Source organism: Saccharomycodes ludwigii, chromosome II (assembly GCF_020623625.1).
Source record: "Saccharomycodes ludwigii strain NBRC 1722 chromosome II, whole genome shotgun sequence".
Taxonomy (NCBI): Eukaryota; Fungi; Ascomycota; class Saccharomycetes; order Saccharomycodales; family Saccharomycodaceae; genus Saccharomycodes; species Saccharomycodes ludwigii.
The window spans coordinates 427,655-452,590 of record NC_060201.1 but is presented as its reverse complement, the minus strand read 5'-3'; the positions used below and the strand labels follow the sequence as shown (position 1 = coordinate 452,590).

General features: G+C 33.5%; 9 protein-coding genes and 1 non-coding gene across 10 annotated transcripts; 4 read left to right on the top strand and 6 right to left on the bottom strand.

Moving 5' to 3' along the window:
- Positions 1 to 220: 220 nt before the first annotated feature.
- On the top strand, positions 221 to 4,273 carry SLA1 (cytoskeletal protein-binding protein SLA1; the record flags this gene model as incomplete). The annotated part of the gene is made up of 1 exon (XM_046080384.1): positions 221 to 4,273. One exon carries the CDS (start codon positions 221 to 223, stop codon positions 4,271 to 4,273), a length of 4,053 nt encoding a protein of 1,350 aa, XP_045935652.1.
- Positions 4,274 to 4,839: 566 nt separating this feature from the next.
- Positions 4,840 to 7,173, bottom strand: LEU1 (3-isopropylmalate dehydratase LEU1; the record flags this gene model as incomplete). The annotated part of the gene is made up of 1 exon (XM_046080383.1): positions 4,840 to 7,173. One exon carries the CDS (start codon positions 7,171 to 7,173, stop codon positions 4,840 to 4,842), a length of 2,334 nt encoding a protein of 777 aa, XP_045935651.1.
- Positions 7,174 to 7,496: 323 nt separating this feature from the next.
- HIR1 (Hir1p) lies at positions 7,497 to 10,178 on the bottom strand (the record flags this gene model as incomplete). The annotated part of the gene is made up of 1 exon (XM_046080382.1): positions 7,497 to 10,178. One exon carries the CDS (start codon positions 10,176 to 10,178, stop codon positions 7,497 to 7,499), a length of 2,682 nt encoding a protein of 893 aa, XP_045935650.1.
- Positions 10,179 to 10,784: 606 nt separating this feature from the next.
- On the top strand, positions 10,785 to 12,149 carry SCDLUD_001489 (uncharacterized protein; the record flags this gene model as incomplete). Its single annotated transcript, XM_046076844.1, has 1 exon — positions 10,785 to 12,149. One exon carries the CDS (start codon positions 10,785 to 10,787, stop codon positions 12,147 to 12,149), a length of 1,365 nt encoding a protein of 454 aa, XP_045935649.1.
- Positions 12,150 to 12,369: 220 nt separating this feature from the next.
- Positions 12,370 to 13,884, bottom strand: SCDLUD_001488 (uncharacterized protein; the record flags this gene model as incomplete). The annotated part of the gene is made up of 1 exon (XM_046080381.1): positions 12,370 to 13,884. The coding sequence occupies one exon, from the start codon at positions 13,882 to 13,884 to the stop codon at positions 12,370 to 12,372; it is 1,515 nt and encodes a 504-aa protein (XP_045935648.1).
- Positions 13,885 to 14,477: 593 nt separating this feature from the next.
- On the bottom strand, positions 14,478 to 17,975 carry KAP122 (Kap122p; the record flags this gene model as incomplete). The annotated part of the gene is made up of 1 exon (XM_046080380.1): positions 14,478 to 17,975. One exon carries the CDS (start codon positions 17,973 to 17,975, stop codon positions 14,478 to 14,480), a length of 3,498 nt encoding a protein of 1,165 aa, XP_045935647.1.
- Positions 17,976 to 18,340: 365 nt separating this feature from the next.
- Positions 18,341 to 20,128, bottom strand: ATE1 (arginyltransferase; the record flags this gene model as incomplete). The annotated part of the gene is made up of 1 exon (XM_046080379.1): positions 18,341 to 20,128. The coding sequence occupies one exon, from the start codon at positions 20,126 to 20,128 to the stop codon at positions 18,341 to 18,343; it is 1,788 nt and encodes a 595-aa protein (XP_045935646.1).
- Positions 20,129 to 20,891: 763 nt separating this feature from the next.
- Positions 20,892 to 21,932, top strand: ARA1 (D-arabinose 1-dehydrogenase (NAD(P)(+)) ARA1; the record flags this gene model as incomplete). Its single annotated transcript, XM_046080378.1, has 1 exon — positions 20,892 to 21,932. The coding sequence occupies one exon, from the start codon at positions 20,892 to 20,894 to the stop codon at positions 21,930 to 21,932; it is 1,041 nt and encodes a 346-aa protein (XP_045935645.1).
- A 241-nt stretch (positions 21,933 to 22,173) lies between these two features.
- On the bottom strand, positions 22,174 to 22,245 carry SCDLUD_001484. The gene has a single exon. It is a non-coding gene; the product is annotated as a tRNA-Glu (tRNA).
- Positions 22,246 to 22,655: 410 nt separating this feature from the next.
- On the top strand, positions 22,656 to 24,860 carry STT3 (dolichyl-diphosphooligosaccharide--protein glycosyltransferase subunit STT3; the record flags this gene model as incomplete). The annotated part of the gene is made up of 1 exon (XM_046080377.1): positions 22,656 to 24,860. The coding sequence occupies one exon, from the start codon at positions 22,656 to 22,658 to the stop codon at positions 24,858 to 24,860; it is 2,205 nt and encodes a 734-aa protein (XP_045935644.1).
- Positions 24,861 to 24,936: the final 76 nt, after the last annotated feature.

Below are 24,936 nucleotides of genomic sequence, written 5' to 3'. Positions count from 1 at the left end.
CCATAAATACAAATAATCATCCAATTTTAACGCAAAGTGAGAGACGGAGGCTATTATTTTTATTCCTAAGAGAAAAAAAACAAAAAAAAGATGAAAAAAAAGGAGAAAGAAAATGAAAAAATAAAAAAGATAAACACAGTAAAGTTTTTAATCTTTAAAGATAATAATAGGCATAATCAGATCACATAAAGAAAAAAAAAAAAACAACAACACACATACAATGACTTCATTTTTGGGTGTGTATAAGGCTGTATACTCTTATCAACCAACAACACCTGATGAATTGGCAATCAATGAAGGTGATATATTATATCTTTTGGAAAAATCAACAGTTGATGATTGGTGGACAGTAAAGAAAAGAGTGATTGGCACAGATGTTACAGAACCTGTTGGGTTGGTTCCAAATAATTATGTAGAACCAATGCAACCTATCGGCCAAACTGTTGCTCTATATGACTATTTACAAGTTCAGAATCCCGAAGAAGAGCTAAAATTTAAAGAAGGCGATGTCTTTGACTTATATGATGAAAATGATCCCGATTGGTTGCTATGTAAGAATGTAACTAACAACGAATATGGATTTGTACCAGGTAATTATGTCGAAAAGAGAATTCCCGGAGCCGCACCAACTCCTGCTGCTGCTGCTTCTATGACCAAACCACTTCCTGTTGTGACTACACCTGCAAATGCAATTTCTTTCCCCCCACCACCACAGAGGATTGATAGACCAAGCACTTCTAGTATTACTCCCATTACATCCGATGTAGTCATTCATGAAAATGATCAGGCACAACAAGGTTACAACACTGGTGCTTATGAGGATGATGACTTTGCTCTACCACCTCCAAAACCGGCTAGACCCAATGGTAACAACCAAGAAGATGATTTTCTCCCTGCTAAACCAGCTAGACCTGTTTCAATGGCACCAAGTGATAATATATATGGCAATGATGATGTCAATAATGCGGATCCCTATAATAGAAATATTAACGCGGCAAGCACTCAATTTCACAGTTGGATTATTCAAGAAATTTTAGGTCGTAAAAAGGTAAAGTGTAAATTAGCTATAGGCAATAACACTATTTTCTACACCTCATCTAATGCCGATTCAGTCCCTGAACAATGGAATGTTGCCGATTTAGTTAGTTATGATAATGAAAAGAAACATTTATTCTTGGAGTTCACTAACCCACCAGCTAGTTTAGAATTCCATACTGGCAATAGTAAAGTTGCTGATGAGATTGTTGCTGTTTTGGGCGAGTTGAAGGGTGTCTATTCTTCTGCTGGTTTAAAAGAAGTCCAAAACGCTACTGCTTCAGGTAAAAAAGCTGGTGGTTTTGGAAATGGGAGCAAAAAACAAGCTAAAGTGCTTGAAGACTTTATTGCTGAAGCGCCAAAGGAAATATCCGTCACATCAGGAGAAGTGGTTAATGTTATTGACGATACCTCTTCTAAAAATTGGACGTTGGTTGAAATTGTTGATACTGGTGAAAGAGGTCTGGTTCCAGCAGATTTTTTGCATAATGTTAGCCAATTGTCTTCTATGATGGGTAGTTTGAAAAACAAGTTTACTTCTGCCTCAGTCTCAAGAAGGAAATCAATTTTCTCCAAGAAGAAGCCTACTGACAGCAGTTGGAAAGATGATGCTGGTCAAGATTATGAAGGGTCAAATATCAACAATACTAGGGATCGTTCTTCTTCTAATGCCAATAAAAGGTCCCGTGCCAGATCATTTTCAAGAAGCGATAACAACAACAACAACAACAACAACAATACTGCTGCTAGAGATGAAAATGATTCTAAAAAATCCAAACAATATCCTAATCCTGCTAAGACACGTATGTGGATGGATAGAACCGGTTCCTTTAAAGTTGAAGCTGAATTTGTTGGTTGTGCTGAGGGTAAGATCCATTTGCATAAAGTTAATGGGGTTAAAATTGCTGTTCCTGCAGAAAAATTGAGTGATAGCGATTTATGCTATGTAGAAAAAGTCACTGGGTTCTCTTTAGATAGGTACAAATCTTCCTTAAGTAACGATTCTGACAATGCACCTGTTTCTAATGGTGGTAATAATAGTGGGAATAATGTTAATACTGCCGGTATGTCTGCAATTGATAAAGAACGTGAAAGAAGAAGAAGGGCTAAAGACCGCGAAGAGCGTGAAAAGGATAAACAATTGAGAGAACAGGAATTAACTGAGCTAAGAAAAGCTAGTCAGTTATTGGATCAACAGAGAGAAGATTTAAGGTATGAAAAGGAACAGCAAGAACGCCAAAGAAGGATGCAGGAATCTACAGAAGCCAGAGAGTTACCTCCTGCTAAACCACCAAGACCAAGCACCGCTGCTAGTACACCCTCTGTATCTTCTTCCAACGGAAAACCCAAATATGACTGGTTTGAGTTTTTTTTAAACTGTGGTGTGGATGTAAACAGCTGCCAACGTTATACTATTAATTTTGATAGAGAAAGTTTGACCGAAGATATGCTACCAGAGATTACTGCAGGAATGCTAAGAACGTTGGGTTTGCGTGAAGGTGATATTATTAGAGTCATGAAGTACCTAGACAACAAATTTGGTAGAATCCAAGAACAACAACCACAACCTAGCCAAACATCTGCTGCTGGTGGCATGTTCTCTGCTCCTGATGGCTCTTTGAAAATTAACAAAACTGGTGGTGCTAATTTACCAACAGAAAAAGTTAGAGATTCTTTATTGCCTACTGCCAATGCCAGTGAGCAAAAGTCGGATGCTGTATCTGCAACCATTGACGACCGTGCTTGGACTGTTAAGCCTGCTGCCGCCACTGCTGCTACCACTGCTCCTGCAGCGCTAAAGTCGGAATTTCAAAATTCAATGCAAGATTTGTTGGACCTAAAACCTCTAGAGCCTGCAAAGGCCCCAACTCCAATTCCATTAAAAGAATTAGAAGCTATCAAAACAGGAACCCAGTCAGCACAAGAGCCAAAATATACTCCTACTGCTACTGTGAACAATCCGCCAGAAACTTCTTTATCTCCTGTCAAAACCGGCGGGATTGCTCCTTTGAATCCATTTAAAACCGGTGGTAACAACATTTTGCCCATTATGGTCATGCCTATTGTTACCGGCGGTGTTGGCATGATGCCACAAACTACGTTTGGTACATTAAACCCTGCATTAACCGGTGGTGCCTTTAATCCTGCATTAACCGGTGGTGTTTTAAACCCTGCATTAACTGGTGGTGCCTTAAACCCTGCGTTAACTGGCGGTGCCTTAAACCCTGCGTTAACTGGCGGTGCCTTAAACCCTGCGTTAACTGGCGGTATGCCTCAAACCACTTTTGGTGCATTGAAACCCATAGCAACCGGTGGAAATGCTGTTATTTTGCCCGTTCAAAAAACTGGCGGTGGATTGGTTCCTATTAATACCGGTGGCTTGATGCCACAAACAACCTTTGGTGCTAGTGCCCCTCAAGTAACCGGTGGTTTACCTCAACCATCTTTTGCCAATAATTTTGCTGTTTCTTCGCAGCTAACTGGTGGCGCCAATGGTACAATTCCACAAACTTCATTTACTAATAACAACTTAGCATTTCAACAGAGGACGGGTGGTGCGATGCCACAAACTTCTTTTGGTCAAAGTGCAGTTGCTCCTGTACTAACCGGTGGACTACCTCAAACGACATTTGGCAATACTATGAACCCTGTCTTAACAGGGGGTGCTTCAGCTTTGACTGGCGGTGCTAATATAATGCCACAGACTTCCTTTGGGGTTCCGCTTCTAACTGGCGGCGCAAATATTATGCCACAAACATCTTTTGGTGCTCTTACGACAAATGGTAATATGAATCCAGCTTTAACTGGAGGCATGAACCCAGCTTTTACTGGTGGTATGAATCCAGCTTTTACTGGTGGTATGAATCCAGCTTTCACTGGTAATATGAATCCAGCCCTAACTGGAGGCATGAACCCAGCCTTAACCGGCGGCATTATGGCTCCTCAAGCTACAAACACCGGATTTGTTCCTCAATCTAATTTTGGCATAACATTACAAAAAACAGGGGGTATTGCCCCAATGCCGCAAACATCTTTTGGTACATCACAAGTTGGTGGCGGTGTTAACAATGACCTGTCTGCATCACTGTCAAATATGAACATTTATAATCATCAACAACCCATTCAGTCTCAACCAACAGGGTTCGGCTTTGGGAATGGCCCACAACAGCAACAGCAACAACAACAGCAAGCCAATTTATTTAATGCTACTCCAGATAATCCATTTGGATTTCAGTAGCTATCTATTTTACACATAATATAATTGAGAAAGGGGACCAATTTGGAATTAAGCCACGTTATATATAAGTTTTTATTGTTATTATTAGATTTAAGTTTTTTTTTTTGTAAGAATATTTTGTTTTATTTTATTTTATTTTATTTTATTTTATTTTATTTTATTTTATTTTATTTTATTTTATTTTATTTTATTTTATTTTATTTTTTTTTTTTTTTAAACTACTCTTCCTTGCTTATAAAAAACTATCAACATATATATATACATATACGTTTTTTTTTGTATGCATCAACAGGATTGAGTAATCTCTTACAACCTGTTTTAGAAAAGAGAATTATACAAGTTATAACAAATACATTGAACAATTAAAGTTAACTGAATTATGTTAGTCGATACATTAAATAAATAAGTAAATAAATAAATAAATAGTTAAATAAATTAATAAATAAATAATAAATAGATAGGTTTCTGTCTTTTTTTTTTTGTACCAAAAACCAAAGATAAACAATTCCTAAGTAATTGTTTAATAAATAAATAAATGATTACAAGTAAAAAAAAACTTCTTGCAATCACCACTCTTGGGCAGTGTTACCGTATGGGCTCTTTTTCGTGCCTTTAATTGGCTTAATTAATTTAGCACCACCTTCTAAGAAAGAAAACTTTTCTCTTCTAATAGCTTCATATTTATTAATGAATTCTTCCTTTTGCAATGTGATACCAATATCATCTAAGCCATTGACCAGACAGTGTTTTCTAAATGGTTCAACATCAAACTTTTCAATTAAAACGTTACCCTCTGGATCCAAGATTTGTTGTTTTGGCAAATCAATTGTCAACTTAATACCCTTTTTGGCCAATGGGTACAAAACACTTGCAATAGTCTCCTGTGGCAATCTAATTGGTAACAAACCATTTTTAAAGGAATTGTTGTAGAAAATATCACCAAAAGATGGAGCAATTATGGATTTAATACCAAAATCTTTTAAAGCCCAAGGAGCATGTTCTCTAGAAGAACCACATCCGAAATTGTCCCCAGTCACAACTAAAATCTCAGCGTTTCTATATGGCTCAACATTCAAAACAAAATCGGTCTCTTGGTCTTTGCCATTAGTATCTTTTCTAAAACGCCATTCATAAAATAAACCAGCTTTCAAACCAGTTCTCTTGATGGTTTTCAAAAATTGTTTAGGAATAATTGCATCAGTGTCAACATTAGCCTTATCTAATGGGGCAGCAATACCAGTCAAAACTAAAAATGGTTGCATACTAGAAGGAACAGCTTCCTTTTTTGGAGAATGTTCTTCCAAGGTATGATCATTTGGTGGAATATCATTAATTTCATCTTGTATTTCCTCTTCAACAGTTTCACCAGGTTGTAAAGGAGCCTTTTCATGTTCATAAACCTTCTCTTGTAACTCCTTATCATCTTCTTCTTGAGCAACAATTGGGACTTTAGCAATATCGCCATCCTTGTAAACGTGCTCTCTAATATCAACAAAATGACCATTAATACCAGCAGCTGCAGCCATGGCAGGTGACATCAAATGTGTTCTGGACAAAGCACCTTGACGACCTTCAAAGTTTCTGTTGGAAGTTGAGGCACAACGTTCCTCTGGATCCAAAATATCAGGATTCATACCCAAACACATGGAACAACCGGCTTCTCTCCATTCAAAACCAGCATCTTCAAAGATTTTATCTAAACCTTCAGCTTCAGCACGCTGCTTAATTAACCCGGAGCCTGGAACAACCATAGCCAGTTTAACAGTTGGGGCTTTCTTATACCCCTTAACTACTTTGGCAGCAGCTCTCAAATCTTCAATACGAGAATTGGTACAGGAACCAATAAAAACTTTGTCAATCGTAATTTCTTTCAATGGAGTATTAGCTTTCAAACCCATATATTTCAAAGCTCTTTCCATACCTGATTTCTTAATCACATCCTTGACATTACTTGGATCAGGAACACTGGCCGTGATTGGCAAGGCGTCTTGAGGAGAAGTACCCCAAGTAATGGTTGGAATAATATCAACGGCTTTAATAGTAATATCATAATCAAAATGGGCACCTTCATCTGAGTACAAAGTTTTCCAGTATTTTAATGCCTTTTCCCATTCTTCACCCTTTGGAGCTAATGGACGCCCTTTGACATAATTATAGGTGGTTTCATCAGGCTTGATCATACCGGCTCTTGCACCAGCTTCAATAGCCATGTTACACATGGACATTCTAGCTTCCATAGTTAAGTCTTCAATGGCTTCTCCGGCAAATTCAATGACACAGCCAGTACCACCAGCAGTACCAATAACACCGATGATGTGCAAGATTAAATCCTTTGAGGTGACACCTGGTGATAATTTACCTTCAATGAAGATTCTCATGTTTTTAGATTTAGATTGGATGATAGTTTGTGTAGCCAACACATGCTCAACTTCAGAAGTACCAATACCAAATGCCAAAGCACCAAAGGCACCATGAGTAGAAGTATGGGAATCACCACAAACAACAGTGGTACCTGGCAAAGTAAACCCTTGTTCGGGTCCAATAACATGAACAATCCCCTGTCTGGAATCAGTCATGCCGAAAAAGGTGACATCAAAATCCTTGACATTTTGCTCTAAAGTTTTAACTTGTAAACGAGAATCTGGCTGACTAATAAAGGTATCAATGTTTTTAAATGATTTTCTAGAAATAGTTGGGATATTGTGGTCAACAGTGGCTAAAGTACAATCAGTTCTTCTAACTTTTCTGTCGGCATTTTTTAAACCCTCAAAAGCCTGTGGGGAGGTAACTTCATGGACTAAGTGTCTGTCAATATATAACAAGTATGAATTAGATTCATCCTTGTGAACAACATGGTCTTCGAAAACCTTGTCGTATAATGTCTTTTGAGTGGTTGACATGTTTTATTTTTCTGTCTTTTTATCTGATTTTCTTTTTTTTTGGTAATAATATATATCTTTCAATATTCCATTCTACAAAATACAATAAAGAGATGTGAGCAGAAAAAAAAAGAAGAAAAAAAAAAAAATAAATAAATAAATATCACTCTTCTTATATATAAATTTATAATAAATCTTTGATGCTTAGACATTAATTTTTTTTTTTTTTTTCCCGTCGAAATAATTTTGGAACCCGCAAGTCAATAACGCATGGTGAACAAAAAATTTGGTTAAGGAATCACCGGTACCGGCGAATTAAACAACCAAAAAAAAAAAAAAAGCATTTAATTATATATGCAAATATTATGATGACTCCGTTCGCTCGCCGGCATCGGCCGCCTTCGTGTTTTTGGACCTAAACCAACATCCCATAGCATTATTCCAAACATACGAACATAACATTTTATCATTATGAATTTCAATGTTATAATCAAAGTCTTTTTTTTTTTTTTGTTTTTGAACTCTTCCTCATTGTCATTTCTTTTTATGATCACTTCCAATTCCATGGCTTTAATATCTAAATGAAATTTGACTAACTTTCTATCAACTCTAACTTTGCCACCAGATTGTAAACTACCTTCATCCACCAATAATGGTGCTATAGATATTTTCTGAAAAATGGATCTGCAATTCAACAGATCCCAACAAAAAAACAATCCATTTTCGCTAAGAGCTACCAAATAACACTCATTATGTATTTCTAACTTGATAATCTTGTACCCGATAGATAACTTTGGCATTTTTAATTTTCCATTTTCTGAAAAAATATAAATAGAGCCTTCGGTGGTGGCAATTATCCAGCATTGACATTTGGTAGAACCAATGGCACAGTTTACTACTTCCGGTAGATAAGCAGTCATTGTTAATTTACCTTCATGATACCCACATAATTTTGTTGGGTTTTCCAATAGTGCCTCTTTATCAAATTGAATAGATCTTTCCACCCCATTTTTGATCTCCAAGATATGCAATGCTTCTATGTTTTCACCATATTGAACTATTACAATATCGTCATCGGGCAAAATACGATGATATGAACTATATTGTATGTTAATAGCGCCACTACCACTGATATTATCTATCTTTGCCTTTTTAAGTACCAATTGGCGAGGTTTTTGAAGCGGAGACGAATATGCAATATCATTCTTTGTATTTTCACTGCTGGGAATTTTCCAATTTGAAGAATGCCTATTACTAGTCAATCCATTGACGTTCTCTTTGGTTTCAATATTATTAACGCTTGAATCAAATAACCGGTCTTTTATACCCATAATCAATGTTTGTACACCCAGCCTTGGCACCGGATATGATGATCTAGATAATTGTGAGCCAAATAGGAGATTTGCTTTTTTCTTAGTTTTTATAACATTGTTCTTATTACCTTCACGAGTGCTATCACTTTTAGATGATTTGAATGCGCTAACAGACGTATTGGTGGTAGTAGATATTAAAATCGGGGTCACTCTTTTTTTACCACTCTTAGTAATTTTCACAGTGGGAACGGCCGATGGAATGTTCTTCATCGAATCTTTTTTCCTTTTCGGTATTAAAATGTTTATTTTGGGTTCTTCCGTTGTCCTCTGTATATCCTTGTTTATGTTAATTGGTTCTGTTTTTTTTTTTCTTGCAGCAAAAGATTTAATCAGTTTTTTCTGTTCTTTCGATGCTAATTCCTCCAACTTTAATTGATCAACACTTTCTGCACATAAATTAGATTCTTTACCTGCCCCATATCTGTGCAAGTATTTGATATTTTCCTCCAAAGGTATTGGAGTGCCCAATTCGTTTTCATGGAATATTACAGGGGTTATGGAACCATCTAATGATGCCACTAACAAAATGTTACCCGTAGGATTCCAACACATATCAGTTATAGACTTAAGTGCAATGTCATATGATATAAATATTGGTCTTTCCCTATTAGTAGTCCATAACACCAGTGACTTATCTCGACCCGCAGTACACACGATAGAATCAACTTCTTCTTCTTTTTCCGCTGTTCCTTGATCGTTTTTGTTTCCCTTGGTAGTATCAATTTCTTTGTTCCCAACTGTACTTTTCTTTTCCTTTTTGTATAATCTGGGATTAAACCTGGCTACTTCAGTTGGCTCCACATGGCCAATCAAGCTAATATCAGAGTCCCAGCTCCCTCTATCAATAATTGCTACTGACGAAACGGGCCCATTTGTTGCATTGGGCACTGCTATATGTTGCCCATCTGGAGACCAAGATAATCTTCTAAAATATGTGGTCAACGGAGACCCCTTAAAGGGCTCTGTAACAACTGATTCAATTGAAAAGCTTAAATCTCCATCATTCTTGTGATACCTGAAAATTTTCACTGTTCTATCATCGGATGCCGTAGCAAAATATTTATTTGCAGGATCAAAAATTACACCTTTTACATGCGAATTATGTACATCAAATTTTTTAATTTTTTCAAACGTTATCCCGTTCCATACAAGGATGCTTCTGTCTAGACCAACCGAAACCAACAAACTAGAATCAGGAGACCAGCAAAGGTCTTGTATATCATTTTCATGGGCGGCTAATCTTTTTCTTACTACCCAATGTTCATCACTCCTATCTGACCCAAACGCACTATTCACATTAATTGTTGCTTCTACTGTTGACACTGATGGGGAGATTGTTGACTCTTTCTCCCATATCAATATAATTCTATCGTCTGACCCAGTAGCTAGATATTTTCCGTCAGGCGAAAACTTTACAACTGTAACTGCTCCTGTATGCCTACTCATGCTAGCCAATGGTTTTTGTTTGTTAATTGGAGTTTGTTTTTCTTGATGCTGTACGTTAATTATTGAAGATAAGGACCATATTTTAACTAATCCGTCCAAACCACCTGTTGCTACATGCTCATTGTCTTTAGATATGTCTACTGTATAAACTTCATATTTTCTATGTTCGTCTATATGGCCTAGCCAAGGCACTTTTAAAATTTTCATTTACTATACAGATTAAAATTTCCTATGCAATTTTTTAAATCCTTTATCCTTTATTAGATTGAACTTGAAAACTTAGAAATAAGCTATCTCAATTTCCAGCCATACTATCAATTAATAGGAAAGTATAATCTTAGTTGATGACAAAAAGAAAAAACATATACAAAAAAAACAAATACAAATAAGACAGTGAGGGGGAAAGTCCGAAAAAAAAAAATAAAAGTTTGCTTCTCGGTAATATTTTTAATTGTCCTTTTTCGTGTTTCGGATTCACAAATATAGGCGTTTCCATAATAGGTAAAATAAAATTAAAAAAGTCTGTGCCAGCTATTTTTTTTTTTTCAGGTTCAAATAATAATAATTAATTTTATACTTAATTCAATATAACAGATGGCCACAAAATAATCTAACTAATTTAATACCATGTGACAGTAATTCCAAGTTCCATTTCTTTAAATATATATATATATATAGAATAACATTTTCAACAAAAAAACAAAAATTAAAAAATTAAAAAATTAAAAAAAAAAAAAAAAAAAAAATTAAAACTAATTATAAACAGAAAAAAATAAAAAGGAGAAAAAGATATATATATCAAATACTTTAAAAATGAACGATGAAGTTCAAGATGTACATATTAATACAGAAAAAATAACTCTCAAAGATAAAAACTTAAACACCTCCGCTGATTTTTTTTCCATTAAAAAAAATAATTTTAAAAGTTTTTTTAATCGGCTCCATTATGGCTGCATAGCGGATACTAAAAAGGACAAGCAGAGAATACCAATAGTTACTAGAACAAAGCTAACTAATGTTTTTGGACTTTTGCTCCACAGTTTACTAGAAAATAATAACACCGATATTGATAAATTTAAACACCATATTAGTCTAAGATTTTTAAATGAAACTACTTTTAACAAAAATGTTGAGCAGCAAATACTTTATTATGAGAGCACTAAGAATCATTCTAACAGAAATAAATATGAAGTTCAAGTAAACACCGTTATAATCTCAAGTCCATCAAAAATTTATAGAATAAAATCAAATATAAAACTTCCTCTCGTAAACAATAACAATATTAAAGTCTATTATTTAGAATACAAAATACATCCCCATTTTCTAAAAAGTTGCAAAATATACGAAAAGTACGTGATTTTGTCAGATAAGGGAAATGCTTATGGAGATAATATGTTGGTTAACATCAAGTCTGATTTTAAACCAGCAATCAAGCCTAATATCAACAATATTGCCCAATTCGATAAGATTATTATTAGAAAAAATTCTGCTAAACCTAGGAATTATTTCAATATCAAAGACCAAGTAAATAATAAAAAAATTCAAAAAACAGAGGAATTAATTAAATATATGTATCTAGAAAAACTTATTTTAAGTGGCGACTTAATCCAGAGTCGATATAATATGAATATTGTTAAATCGCCAAATATTGAATTGAAAACATTAACAAATGATAAAAACGGTTCGAAAAGTACCGTCAGAAAAAAAAAATTTAATGTCGATTGTGAAGATATTTATAAGCAGACAAAGGTCTCAAATAAGGAGAATTATAACGACACAAGTTTGTTAGTAGACATAAATAAATTATCCTTACATGAATTATTTTGTTATGATGAAGCTGGGTTTAAAACGCTTATGCCACTTAATTCAACCTTGCAAAAATATGAATTATTGTATAGAAAAAATCAAATATTATTGAAAGAAATAAGCAAAACGCTGGAAAAAGTACAAACTTTGAGCAAAATTTTGAGTAAATACGATGATGGCTGTCACTTAAGAACCACTATTAATAATATTTTTAATCAAAGTGATAAGGATAAAACAATATTTTATAAAGCTTTGAATGAAAATTTAGATATGCAACTATATTTAAAATGGTGGAATAGTTTGAGTACATTACAGAAACTAAGATTAAACGCTAGGAAAAAAAGAATGGATCTTAAACAATCTTTATTTTGAAAAAAAAAAAAAAAGAAAAAAAAAAAAAAAAAAAAAAAAAAAAAGATAATTATGATAATATTGATAACTTATATATAAAGCAAAGATATTGCCAGATAAAAAAAAAAAAAAAAAAAAAAAAAAAAAAAAAAAACATTATTGGTAACATAAGACTTTCTCATTTTAAAATTAATAATTAATATTCCCTCAAAGATTAAAGCACTATAAAAACAAATATAAACTAATCCAATCCAAACTCTTGTTTTAATACACTCCCTAAAATTTTCATTCCTAGTTCCATTTTTGCTGGATCAACAGCAGCATAAGTGCCTCTGAACATTACAAAATTGCTTTCATTCTTCGTAGTATCTACAACGTTAGCTTTAGTAGAAACAGTGCCAGTTGTAAGAGTAGCGACATTTTTCACTTTAAACCAAGACCCCATGGTTAGTAATACACCATTTTGCACAAACTTGTCATAAAAATAGTTTTCAATTTGTTGAGTATCCATTTTTTTAGACAACGGGTGCTTAGAAATATCAATATAGATGGTGAAAAACATGCCAGCTGTTGGGATAGAAGCAAATCTAATAATATTCATGGGTAAATATTTGAACAAATTGTCCAAACACCAATTCCTTTTCAAAGTATATTCTTGTCTTATTTTAATTAACCAGTTAATGTAACCTTCCTGTCCCCATCTATTTAAGATACCGTTAATAATACTTTGAGCAAACCCACAAGTAGATTGGATAGAGACTTCATGTAAATCCCAAAAAACATCTAGAATGGGTTTGGAACCGGTTAGCCAGCCAAATCTGCAACCTGGTGCAAAAGTTTTAGAGACAGAGTCCATCCTTAATACTCTCCCATCAGTATCCAAAGACAAGAAGCTTTTGGCCAAAGAATTAATAAACTCAGCGTGAGAACTGAACCTGTCAATCTCGTTAGTGCTACCAGATTCATTATATGCTGGCATCTGTAAAAAATAATATGGCTCATCCTCAATTATTATCAAATTATGTTTTTGTGCAAGTTTATAAATTAGTGGTTTTCTTTCATCACATAAAGTGATACCAGTTGGATTTTGACCAGTTGGAATGGTGTATAAAAGCTTGGGTTTAGGTATACCAGTGTACATCTCATCCCAATTTTCTAACAGTAATTCTAGACTCTCCACGATAATACCCTTGGAATCCATTGACAAAGGGATGCAGTTAATACCTTGACTCATTGCAGCCTCGTAGCTGCTAGAATAAGTATACTCTTCCAATAAAATTGTGTCGCCTTCATTGCAAAATATTCTTAAAGCAGCATCCCAAGCTTGAGTAGAACCAGTAGTAGTAATAATATCCCAGTTCTTATAATTCAAAGTGTGAAATATTTCGGTATGGGATTTTAAAAAGCTTAATAATTCTTTTTGTCCCCTAGAATTGCCATATTGTAAAGCTCTAGACAAGGGAACATCCATTGGAATCTCCAAATTTTCAATATCTCTTTGGATGTCACAGAAGATTGATGATTTTTCTGGATTTAAATTTTTAAAATCTTGGAAGGGTGGTTTATGTGTTTCAACTTTTAACGATTTTAATGGGAACAATTCAGCAGGTGGCATACCGGCTCCTAAAAATACAATATTAGGATCTTGAAAATATGCCATGGTTGTTTTGATTGGAGAAGGAAACCTTCTCAAGGTTTCTCTACTGTATAAATTTGAAAAATCTTTAGCTTGTGGTAGGATATCAGAAGTAGTCATCGTTGTTGTTATTGTTATTTCTTTTTCTTTTTTTCCCTTCCTCTCTTTCCTTGTTGTGGATAAATAAAAAGTAGAATTAAAAGTATATTTATATATATATGATCTTGGAAATAAATTAAATTAATCAGTTTACTAAATGACTAAAAAGAAGGAAAGTAATATGATAGACGGTCCTATAAATTAAATGCCGCTTTCATCTGATAGTTGCTTCTTAGTTGAAATAATGCTATGATTCTTTCAATCTGACACATTCTTCGTATTAAGTAATTAAAACGAAATTTGGAGTGCTGACATTTTCGGGGAAAAAGATAAAAAGATAAAAGATAAAAAGAGTGGGAAATATATATATATATATATATATGTTATGTACGGATGTGTCTATGTATAAATCAATACGGTCTTATATATAACACCGACAAGTTCATTTAGAAATCTCGCACAGTCCTTTTGGCCTTATCATCCTTTGGAGATATTACCGATTTACAATGCATTTTCCAAAATCTCTACTAATTCATTAACCCGTCGTTTCCTCTTGCATCCTTCTCTCTCTCTCTTTTCTTTTATTTACAATCCATTCTTTCTCTATGCCAAAACTAATACGTTGGTAATCCAGTACACGCTACCCACCATTCAGTAACTGCATTCAAAGTATTTCTGGAATTGTGGCTTAGCATTAATTTCTCAATGAAAGTCGAATGTTTGGTATCGCTAATAGTTGTTGTGGGTATCAGTTGCAATACTTGTTCATCGTTACTCAATTCATGAATTAGCCATTTCTTACTCTGTAAAGGATACTTAGCAATTATGGTTCTTAGTAAATCACAATATAAATTTAAATCGCTTCTTTTACATAGTAATATACCACATAAGGTTTTCTGCGTCAAATTAATACCCAAGCCGCCATCGGTCATTAGATTCTGAACATACTTTGAATCCTCTTGATTATATTTCCTGTTGTTTAAAATTTTAACCCAAAATTTCGTGATGCATTTAATACTAAATGTTTCTCTTAATTGGCCCAATAATTCCATGAAATTTTGAAAAAAGCTAGTTTGCATCACTTTAGAGTGTAAAACAACATCTGGGATTAATTCTAAAACACTGTTTATATATGCACACGTATGCTGGATTAGGTCAGGATCATTTACGATATATTGTTGATAATATCTGTAAAAGAAATTTTCCAAAATAAAATCAAATTTCTGAACATCTAAATTTTTATTGTAAATTAAAAATCTTGTTATCACTTCAATCAAATACTCAATGTAAGCAAAACATGTAGACATTTCACACTGTGCAATACGTGTTTCGATAAACTGCATTGCCTCATCAATCTCAAATTTGAAGGGGAAAACGTTGCGGTCTTCAATTCCCTTATCACCGCCAACAGCGGTGGTGGCGGAAAAGTTCTTACCCATAATTAAGCACGATACTTCAATAAACTCGCTATCCTTATTAGATCTCGGGTAATTGGTAAATATACAATTCATTAGAGCTAAGACTTTTCCAGAAATTGGCTTGCTGTTTTCAATCCAAAATTTGGTCAAAGGAATCACATATGTGGCAGTTAAATCCAAAACAGCATTAGTCTCTCTATCATCGTCTTCGTCATTGAAGCTAATAGAATTGTTTGCAGCATCATATGTAAAATCATCACCCCCAGTTGTGTTGGTGTTGGTTCCATTGGTATTATATCCATAAAACGCGTTGTCATCCTCTTTGAATAAAAATCCGGTACTGAATTCATTGATACATTTCAATAACGTTAACAAATAATCTCGAAAAGCTTCTGAACCATTATTACCACTAATAGCAGCATTACTGTTGTCATTAAATGCATTAGTGCAGCATTCATACACCATATCCAAAAATTTATTCACAAATAAATATTGTCTTTCTTGAATGGCTTGCAAACTTTCAGATTTCTTGACATCGACACTACTGACTAATGCACCGTACCCACGAGAAAAACTTTCCAAAATAAATGGACTGTGTTTGCTATTGGGTTTTAAAAACAAATGTAAAATCTCGGCAAATGTGGATATATATGAATGCATTCGGAATCTGCAGTTTTCGCACAAAGTAGTAATTGTACGTGTAATAAGTATTTCTATGTTGCTGGTGGTATCATTTTCGATGTTATTGGTAACATAATTCATGGATTGTAATAAACTTTGGACAACATGATCTAACTTGTCAGCACCGATATCAGTGTTGAAAAACCCGTATATAGACAGTAACAAATCAGAGCCAGTTCTGACAAAATCCAAAGGTAATGAGGGATGTGTCAAACCAGTAGTTAATAAATTTAAAACATTGGTTACGAATTTCCCATTGCAAGAGTTTAATTCATTACAAATTTCGGGAGACATTGATAAATTCATGCTTTTCAGTAATTTCACTAATAGACTACAACAAACTTCGATTTCAAACAAATCTTCGCTATCAATAACAGTTTTAATTAAAACGTTAGTCAAATTTTTATTTCCCAAAATGCTCCACAATGAATCACATAAATCTTTTGATGCATCTCTAAAGTCGTTGAAAGAATACAACAAGTGTTTTTCGCTTTCATCTCCATCAATATAATCCAAAATTTTCTGTTTATTCAAGAGACTCAATTTGGGCAAATATATAGAAATAACCTGTCCAAATAAATCATTGGCAATAGCAATGTTTTCCTCTTTGTAAACATCCACTGGTAATGATTGATAACTTTCTGCCAAATCAGTCCAAAAATCAACCATTTCAACACTGAAAGACTCCTGCAACACCGGAATAAGTGGGAAATTAGTCAGTTGTAACAAAACTTTAATATATTCCTGAACTTCTAGTTCGTTCTTATTCTGGCTGTTATTGTCCGTCGGAATATTGGTGAATAGCCTGTTGCATGTTCTAATAACATACACCAATAATAATGTGACTAATAAGGTAGACAAGTCTTTTAATGGACCCTCGTATAATTCATTAGTAACGCAATGGTTCATATATTTCAACATCCAGGAATCGGCATTATTTGTTGGCAATAATAGAACCTCTAATTTGGTACGGATTTCGTAATTAAGCATATATGGGCTTGTAGTGATAATATCCTTTAAAATTTTAATTATTTCAGCGGTGTATTGGAAGTCAACAGTATCGTTTGTCAATAGTTGGATCAAAATCTCAAAAAAATTATTTAAATCAATTCTAGCATCGCTGCCAGCATGCTCACTGATGGTAATAACGTAATCACACCAACTAGAAATGCAACGAAATAATAAATCTGTCAAATATGCGTTAAGATCTTTGGATCCCTTATTATATAATAGACAACGTAAATTTTCAGCAAATATGGAAAAAGTACAAGTGTACAAACTATCGTGAACAACTTGAAAAACATTTGCCAATTTTATGAATGAGCTTCTACTAGATTGACACTTGACTAACTCTTCAACAATAATGCTCGTAAAAAATAATAACAATTTGTTGTTGCTGTTGTCAGCTACATTCCCCACCTTGATAAAGTTAATTAAATCTTCATATGAAATATCGACATTTAAACTTTGAAATAAAACATTGTTATTATCAATACTATCGTTGTTGGGGTTATAATTTTGTTGTAACAAATAGATTAAGGTAAAAATTGGATTTTTCCAAACAAGTTTTTTTTCATTAATATACATAAAGATTAAAGCCAAATTCGACATTAATTTTTTAATGACAAGTAAACCATTATCACTTGTTGTTTGTTGCTGTTGAGAGTTTAAATAGTTTAAAATATAAGTAATTAAATGATTTAAATTATCTTTTAATATAACCAAGCCAAATTTTTCACGCTCTTGTTCTTCTTCACCCGTATTATTGCTGTTATTGACAAAATAATGATTAATTTGAACAGTCAATGTCAAAGCAGCAAAATATTGAACATTTGAAGATAAGGTAGGGCCATTGGTACTGTTTGAAAATGACAATAATTGATTTGCTAAGTGTGCACCTTGTGGTGATTTTTGGATGGAAAGTAAATGTTTTTGAATATCATTGAAATTGGCTGGCCTTTCAGGTGAATAAAGCAATTCAATAAGATTTACTAGCTCATTAATGTCAGACATGATAGTGATAATGTGTTTTTTTTTTTTTTTTTTTTTTTTTTTTGTAACTAAATGAGGGTGAAGTTTAGGTATGAAAAGTTTCAATGTATAAGATAAGTCAAGACAAGAGATATAAAAAAAAAAAAAAAAAAAACATTTTTTTTCGCAATATTTCGAAAACTAAAAAAAAATTGTGTCCGAGAAACTAATTCAAATTTGTCCAGGCATCGTATTGTCTACGGTCTCCGTTAAAAATTTTCTAATCCGTGAATTTTTTTTTTTTTTATGGTAAAAATAAAAAATCTCAGTTAGTAATATGTAAATTTTATTGATATGCGAAATGAAAACAATATATATATTCACACATAGCATTCTTGTCAAAACTACTAAATAATAATCAAGGATTTAGCGGTTATCTTTAGTCCCAGTAATCTAATAACATTGCAAATACATCTTTTAGTTCTTTTACTTTCCTTTGAAAAATCTCTAACCAATCTAACCTGTCCATTTCTAGTGTTATAAATCATTAATTTGTTGTTCAACCGGTCAATCTCACCACTCTCAATTATTTGTAATATTTGCCACATCGGCAATAGTCCTGGAACCACATTTGGAATGCTATATATCTCTTTAGTATATCCCGGTACATCGCCATCTTCTTCTTCAAAAAATTCCTCTTCACTGCTTTCCTCATCTTCCATTTTGTTGTTTGTTAAAATATTGTCATCGTTATCAGTAGCACCACCATCAAAAAACCTGTTATTATTGTTCAAAACAATTGGTAATTTTAGTGGTTTTAACTTATATAAATCGTTGAAAATTTCGGGAGTATATTCAATACCATAATCCATCAATTTATTAATTGACAAGTTGGCACTATGAGTAGCTAAGCCCTCCTTTTCTCCATATATCTTTTCGGCTATATTAATTAATGGTTTATTTAAATCAAATTTGATCTTGTTATTTATAGGTAGCTCATAGTGATCTTCTTCGTCTTCTTCGTCTTCTTCTTCATCATCGTCATAAGTGTCCTCTCCCTTCTCCTCCCCCTCTTGCTCTTTATTGACGATCCCCCGACCTTTACGATTAGACAATACAAAGAATTTTCCATGTTGGATCATATGTTCAACTATATGTAATGGAACATATTGATTATTACAAACATCCAATAATTCTCCACCAAATTTCTTCTTATAAACCATCTTTGTACAATCTTCAATATAATATCCCAAATAATAATAATTTTTTTTAGATAATTCAACTAGACTTAATTCATGTAGGGCACTAATTTTCCCTAAATTGAGTTTATGGAAGTCAGGGTCCCAGATAAAATAAACTGACGAAATACCACTGGGCAAAAAATCCAAAACACCAAGTGCAATTAACTTATCATTGTAATAATAGCATTCATGGACTGGTCCGATTCTTTTAAAGGGTTTTCGTATTTTGCTATCGACAGTGCAATCAATAAATTCCTCCTCATAAGTTTTTTGCCAATTATTTAATTCTTCCCATTCCTCTTTTGTGCCTGCCACCACGTCTTCGGGGAATGGACTTTGACACAAAAATCTCTTAAATGACTCTTCACTAGTTTTATAATCATTATGAACTTGATTTTGGTATTTAATAAACAATTCATATTTTGCCTTTGAGAAAACACTAGGCTCGAACTTGGTATAAAAAGTGTCGCTGTATTTTTCAATTTCATACAATTCCTTCATCATGTCAAAAGCTTCCTGTTTGCGCTGTTGTTTGCGCGATGGTAACGGTATTTGTTGTGTTACCATTTTTTTTTTAAACCTTTTTATACAACTTTTCAATTCCTTAGATAATTTACATTGTTCAAAGGTAGTCCTAATGGTGAATAATCTGCAGCAATTTCTTAGTAAATCTTGTTTATACAAAAAATTGCCACTCCTTCTGAATCCCATGTTGCACAATTCATCATATATCTCAACTGGAATTAGTTCTGCTTGGAGCCCTAGTGTACAATTATTAAATTCCAAATTATCCAGATCATCTCTACCATTCTTATTGTGTAAATTGTACCATGAATCTAAACTAAAATAACTTCTGAAACTTTCATCCTTCATTCCTTTACAATAGCCACAATGTTTAGCAGGTTCTTTGATATATAAAGGTTTTGAGATGATTACTCTATCTGATAATTCCATTGCTTTGTTGTTATGTAAGTGGCGTTAGTCGTATTATTGATACAGTTTTCGTTATTGTTGTATTTTTTTTTTTTTTTTTCCTTTTCTTAACTTGTCAAGATAACGTTTAGAAAAAGATAGATTATTAAATAGTTAATGAGTTTGTATAGAATGTAGGCGGTAATAAGAGAGATAGGTTGTGAAAAAAAAAAAAAAAAAAAAAATATTATAGAGGAGAATAAAGATGGCAATTTTCTTTAGTTAGTTAGTTATTTTGAACTTTGCTCTATTTATGAATTTTTTTTTTTACCTTTGGAATTAGTAAGCTTATTAATACCGTACGAGAGGGAATAAAAAACCGTAATCCGTATTTGTATGCGTATTTGTATGCGTATTTATATCCGTATTTTTGATTCGGTATACGGTGGATTGTGGCAATATTGGAAAATAAATTATGACTAATTAAATATATGTGCGGAGATGTAAGCACAGTTTTGTATATTATAACAATTTTTTAAATAGTTTTTGGTTAAAAGGAGATACATAATTAGTTAAATCCGTTTATATTTTAATACACTTTTTTTTTTTTTGCCTTGTTTATTCCCCCCTACTTTAATTTCACAATTGTAATAAACAGTATATATATCACCGTGTCCCTTTTTAATATCCTTATATACCTTTTGTTCTTCCCTTTCCTTTCCTTTCCTTTCCTTCCCTTTTACTAACATCATTAAATTACAAAAAAAAAAATAACAATAATAATAATAATAATAACAAAAAGAAAATGTCTAAAAGTCAAAGTCATCCCTCAACAACCGAAATCTATTTTACTCTAAAAAATAACGTGCCAGGTTTAGGCTCACAAATCATCCCGGTGGTTGGATTAGGTACCGCATCTCCTAGTGATAGAGCACCGGAAACAAAAGAAGCCGTAATTACAGCTATTGAAAAAGGTGGACTAAGACATATAGATACTGCTTGGTTTTATGGTACTGAAAAGTTCATTGGAGAAGCATTACAAGAGGTCTTCTCTAGAGGTAAAGTTAAAAGAGAGGATTTATTCATCACTACCAAAGTTTGGCCAGTTTATTGGGATAATGCCAGTGAATCTATCGACATAAGTTTGAAAGATTTACAATTGGACTATGTTGATTTAGTCCTACAACATTGGCCATTGTGTTTTCCAAAAATTTTAAAGCCTGGTAGCAATGGCAATGGTGTTCCTCAATATATTGGTGTACCACATGACTCGGAAACTGGTGAGCCTCTTGTTGAATCCGAAAAGGATTATTTAACTACATACAAGCAATTACAATCCATTGTTCTAGATCCTCGCGACCATAGAGTCAAGAACATTGGGGTATCTAACTATCCTATTGGATATTTGAATAAGTTGTTATCTGACCCAGATATCAAAATTACCCCAGCAATCAATCAAGTAGAAATTAACCCACAGTGTCCACAGTTGGAATTGGCTGAGTTTTGTCATGAAAAGGGTATTTTGATGACCGCTTATTCTCCAATGGGGTCTAGTGGTGCTCCTATTTTAAAATTGCCTGAAATTGTTGAGTTGGCCAAGAAATACAATTGCAGTGGCAATGACATTGTTATATCGTATTTAATCAGGAGGGGTATCGTGGTTATTCCAAGATCATTGAATTTGCAAAGAATTGCCAAAGATTTCCAAAATTATATTTTATTGACGGATGAGGATGTTGACAACATTAATCAAATCGGTATTAAAAACCCATTTAGACATATTGATGAGGATTTTGCTAAAAGTATTCCTGGTTTTACTGGTCGTACTAAAACAAAGGCTACTTAGATATGTTGACATATATAAAGCTAGATGTTTTTTAATTGTTTTTTTTTTTCCCTATTTCCCTCTCTCCTTTAAATAAACATTAAATATGAAGCTAAAAAAAAACTTTTAATTATACCTGCGTGTGTATAGAACGGAATACAAAAACAATAATACTAATAATAATACTAATAATAATAAGCGAGTAATCGTAACAGCTGTAAAAAAAATAAAACACATTAATTGTGTTTGTGAGTCATATTAACTCCGATACGGGGAGTCGAACCCCGATCTCCACGGTGAAAGCGTGATGTGATAGCCGCTACACTATATCGGAAATATTCTTGATTTTCCTTCTATTGATTGCTTCTTGGTGTTAAATACAAATTCCTCACAACAATATTTTTATTACATAAAATTGTAAATACACGCATTCAAAACAAAGAAAGAAAGAAAGAAAGAAAAAAAAAAAAATGAGAACAACACACGCACTTGATTAAAAAAAAAATTGTATTTTATTACAATTTCATACTGCGCCTTTGTTTTATTTTTTTTTTTTTTTTTATTCCATGAAAAAGCAAAACCTATCGTTTTCTCTCTTCATTTTCATTTTCATTTTCATTTTCATTTTCATTTTTATTTTTGTTCTTTAAAGGTTACCCACAAATACGCTACATAAACAATTCACAAGCATCGAAGAAATACACCATCAAGAAACAAAAACATAATTGACTCAATCGCTTCACAATGGCTACTGTTTCTTCCCCCTCTCCTTGTTGCACGTCACAACAGTTATTGCTTGGTATAAAAGCATTTTTGAAGCTTGTTATATTTATTTGTATAATAGGTGCTGCAACGTCTAATCGTTTGTTTTCAGTTATCCGTTTTGAGTCAATCATCCACGAATTTGATCCATGGTTTAATTTCAGAGCTACTAAATATTTGGTGGCCAACGGGTTCCATAAATTCCTAAATTGGTTTGATGACAAGACATGGTATCCATTGGGTAGAGTTACTGGTGGTACCCTATACCCAGGTTTAATGACCACTTCTGGTTTAGTCTGGCATATTTTCAACAACTATTTGGGTTTACCAATTGATATTCGTAACATCTGTGTTTTGTTTGCACCTGCCTTCAGCGGTATTACTGCATTAGCTACATATCTATTCACAAAACAAGTTTATCACAACGATGAAATTGCCGCATTTTTAAGTGCTGCCTTTATTGCTATTGCCCCTGGTTATATCAGCAGAAGTGTTGCGGGCTCATACGATAATGAGGCTATCGCTATTACATTATTAATGACCTCCTTCTATTTATGGATTAAAGCCATGAAAACCGGTAGTATTGCATTTGGTACTTTTGCTGCTCTATCGTATTTTTACATGGTTAGCGCCTGGGGTGGATATGTTTTCATTACCAACTTAATTCCATTCCATGTTTTTCTTTTGATTTTAATGGGTAGATATAATCATAAATTATATTCTGCATATTGCACTTGGTTTAGTATCGGTACTTTGGCTTCAATGCAAATCCCATTTGTTGGATTTCTACCTATCAGATCTAACGACCATATGAGTGCCTTGGGTGTTTTTGGTTTATTGCAATTTGTTATGATTGCTGACCATATTAAAAGTAAGATTAGCAGCGCCCACTTCAAGATTTTTATAACTTCTTCCATTTTAATTTTAATCGGGATAGGTATCTTGGGTGTTGTGGGATTAACCTATTTAGGCCTCATTGCACCATGGACCGGTAGATTTTACTCTTTATGGGATACAAGTTATGCCAAGATTCACATTCCAATCATTGCCTCGGTTTCTGAACATCAGCCAACTGCTTGGTCTTCCTTTTTTTTTGACACGCAATTTTTGATTTGGCTATTCCCAGTTGGTGTCTTTCTATTATTTACTGAATTGCGTGATGAGCATGTATTTGTTATCGCTTATTCTGTGTTGTGTTCGTATTTTGCTGGTGTCATGGTCAGATTGATGTTGACATTAACTCCGATTATATGTGTCTGTGCTGCAATTACAATTTCTAAGCTATTCCACGTTTATTTAGATTTCCGCGACTCTGTGATCAAAAACAAGACTGATAGACTAATCAAAACGGTTACTAATTTGATTGTTAGTTCTGTATTTTTGAGCTATTTGATTTTCTTTGTGTACCATTGTACCTGGGTTACTTCCAACGCTTATTCCTCTCCATCAGTTGTTCTACTATCGGGCCAAACTAATCAAGACGGCTCCCCAGTTTATATTGATGATTTCAGAGAAGCTTACTACTGGTTGCGTTCTAATACCGCTGAAGATAGCAAAGTTGCATCATGGTGGGATTACGGCTACCAAATTGGTGGTATGGCTGATAGAACTACATTGGTTGATAACAACACATGGAACAATACACACATTGCTATAGTTGGTAGGGCCATGTCATCACCTGAAGCCAAGGCTTATGAAATATATAAGGAATTAGACGTAGACTATGTCCTAGTTGTCTTTGGCGGGCTTTTAGGCTACAGCGGTGATGATATTAATAAATTTCTGTGGATGATTAGAATTAGTGAGGGCATTTGGCCGGAGGAAATTCAAGAAAGAAAATTTTTCACTGAAAATGGGCAATATCGTGTTGATGAATTTGCTACCGATACCATGAAAAACAGTTTGATGTACAAATTGAGTTATCATAATTTCCCTGAGTTATTTTCCGCAGGCAATATGCCCGCTGTAGATAGAGTTAGAGGGGCTACTATTAGATCACAGGATGTTGGTAATTTAGATTACTTTGAGGAGGCTTTTACCAGTGAAAACTGGATGGTTAGAATATACAAGTTGAAAGACTTGGATCCTGAAGGCAGAAATTTGAAAGATGTTGCTGATTTTGAAAGAACTGGTGCTGCTCAGAAAAAAATTGTTAAAAAACCACGTTTGGAACCAAGGTTGTTATAATAACCGTCTATTTTTTCTTTTTTTGTTAGTTATGTATAACTATGTGACAACAATATCTATTCATATTTTTTTCTAT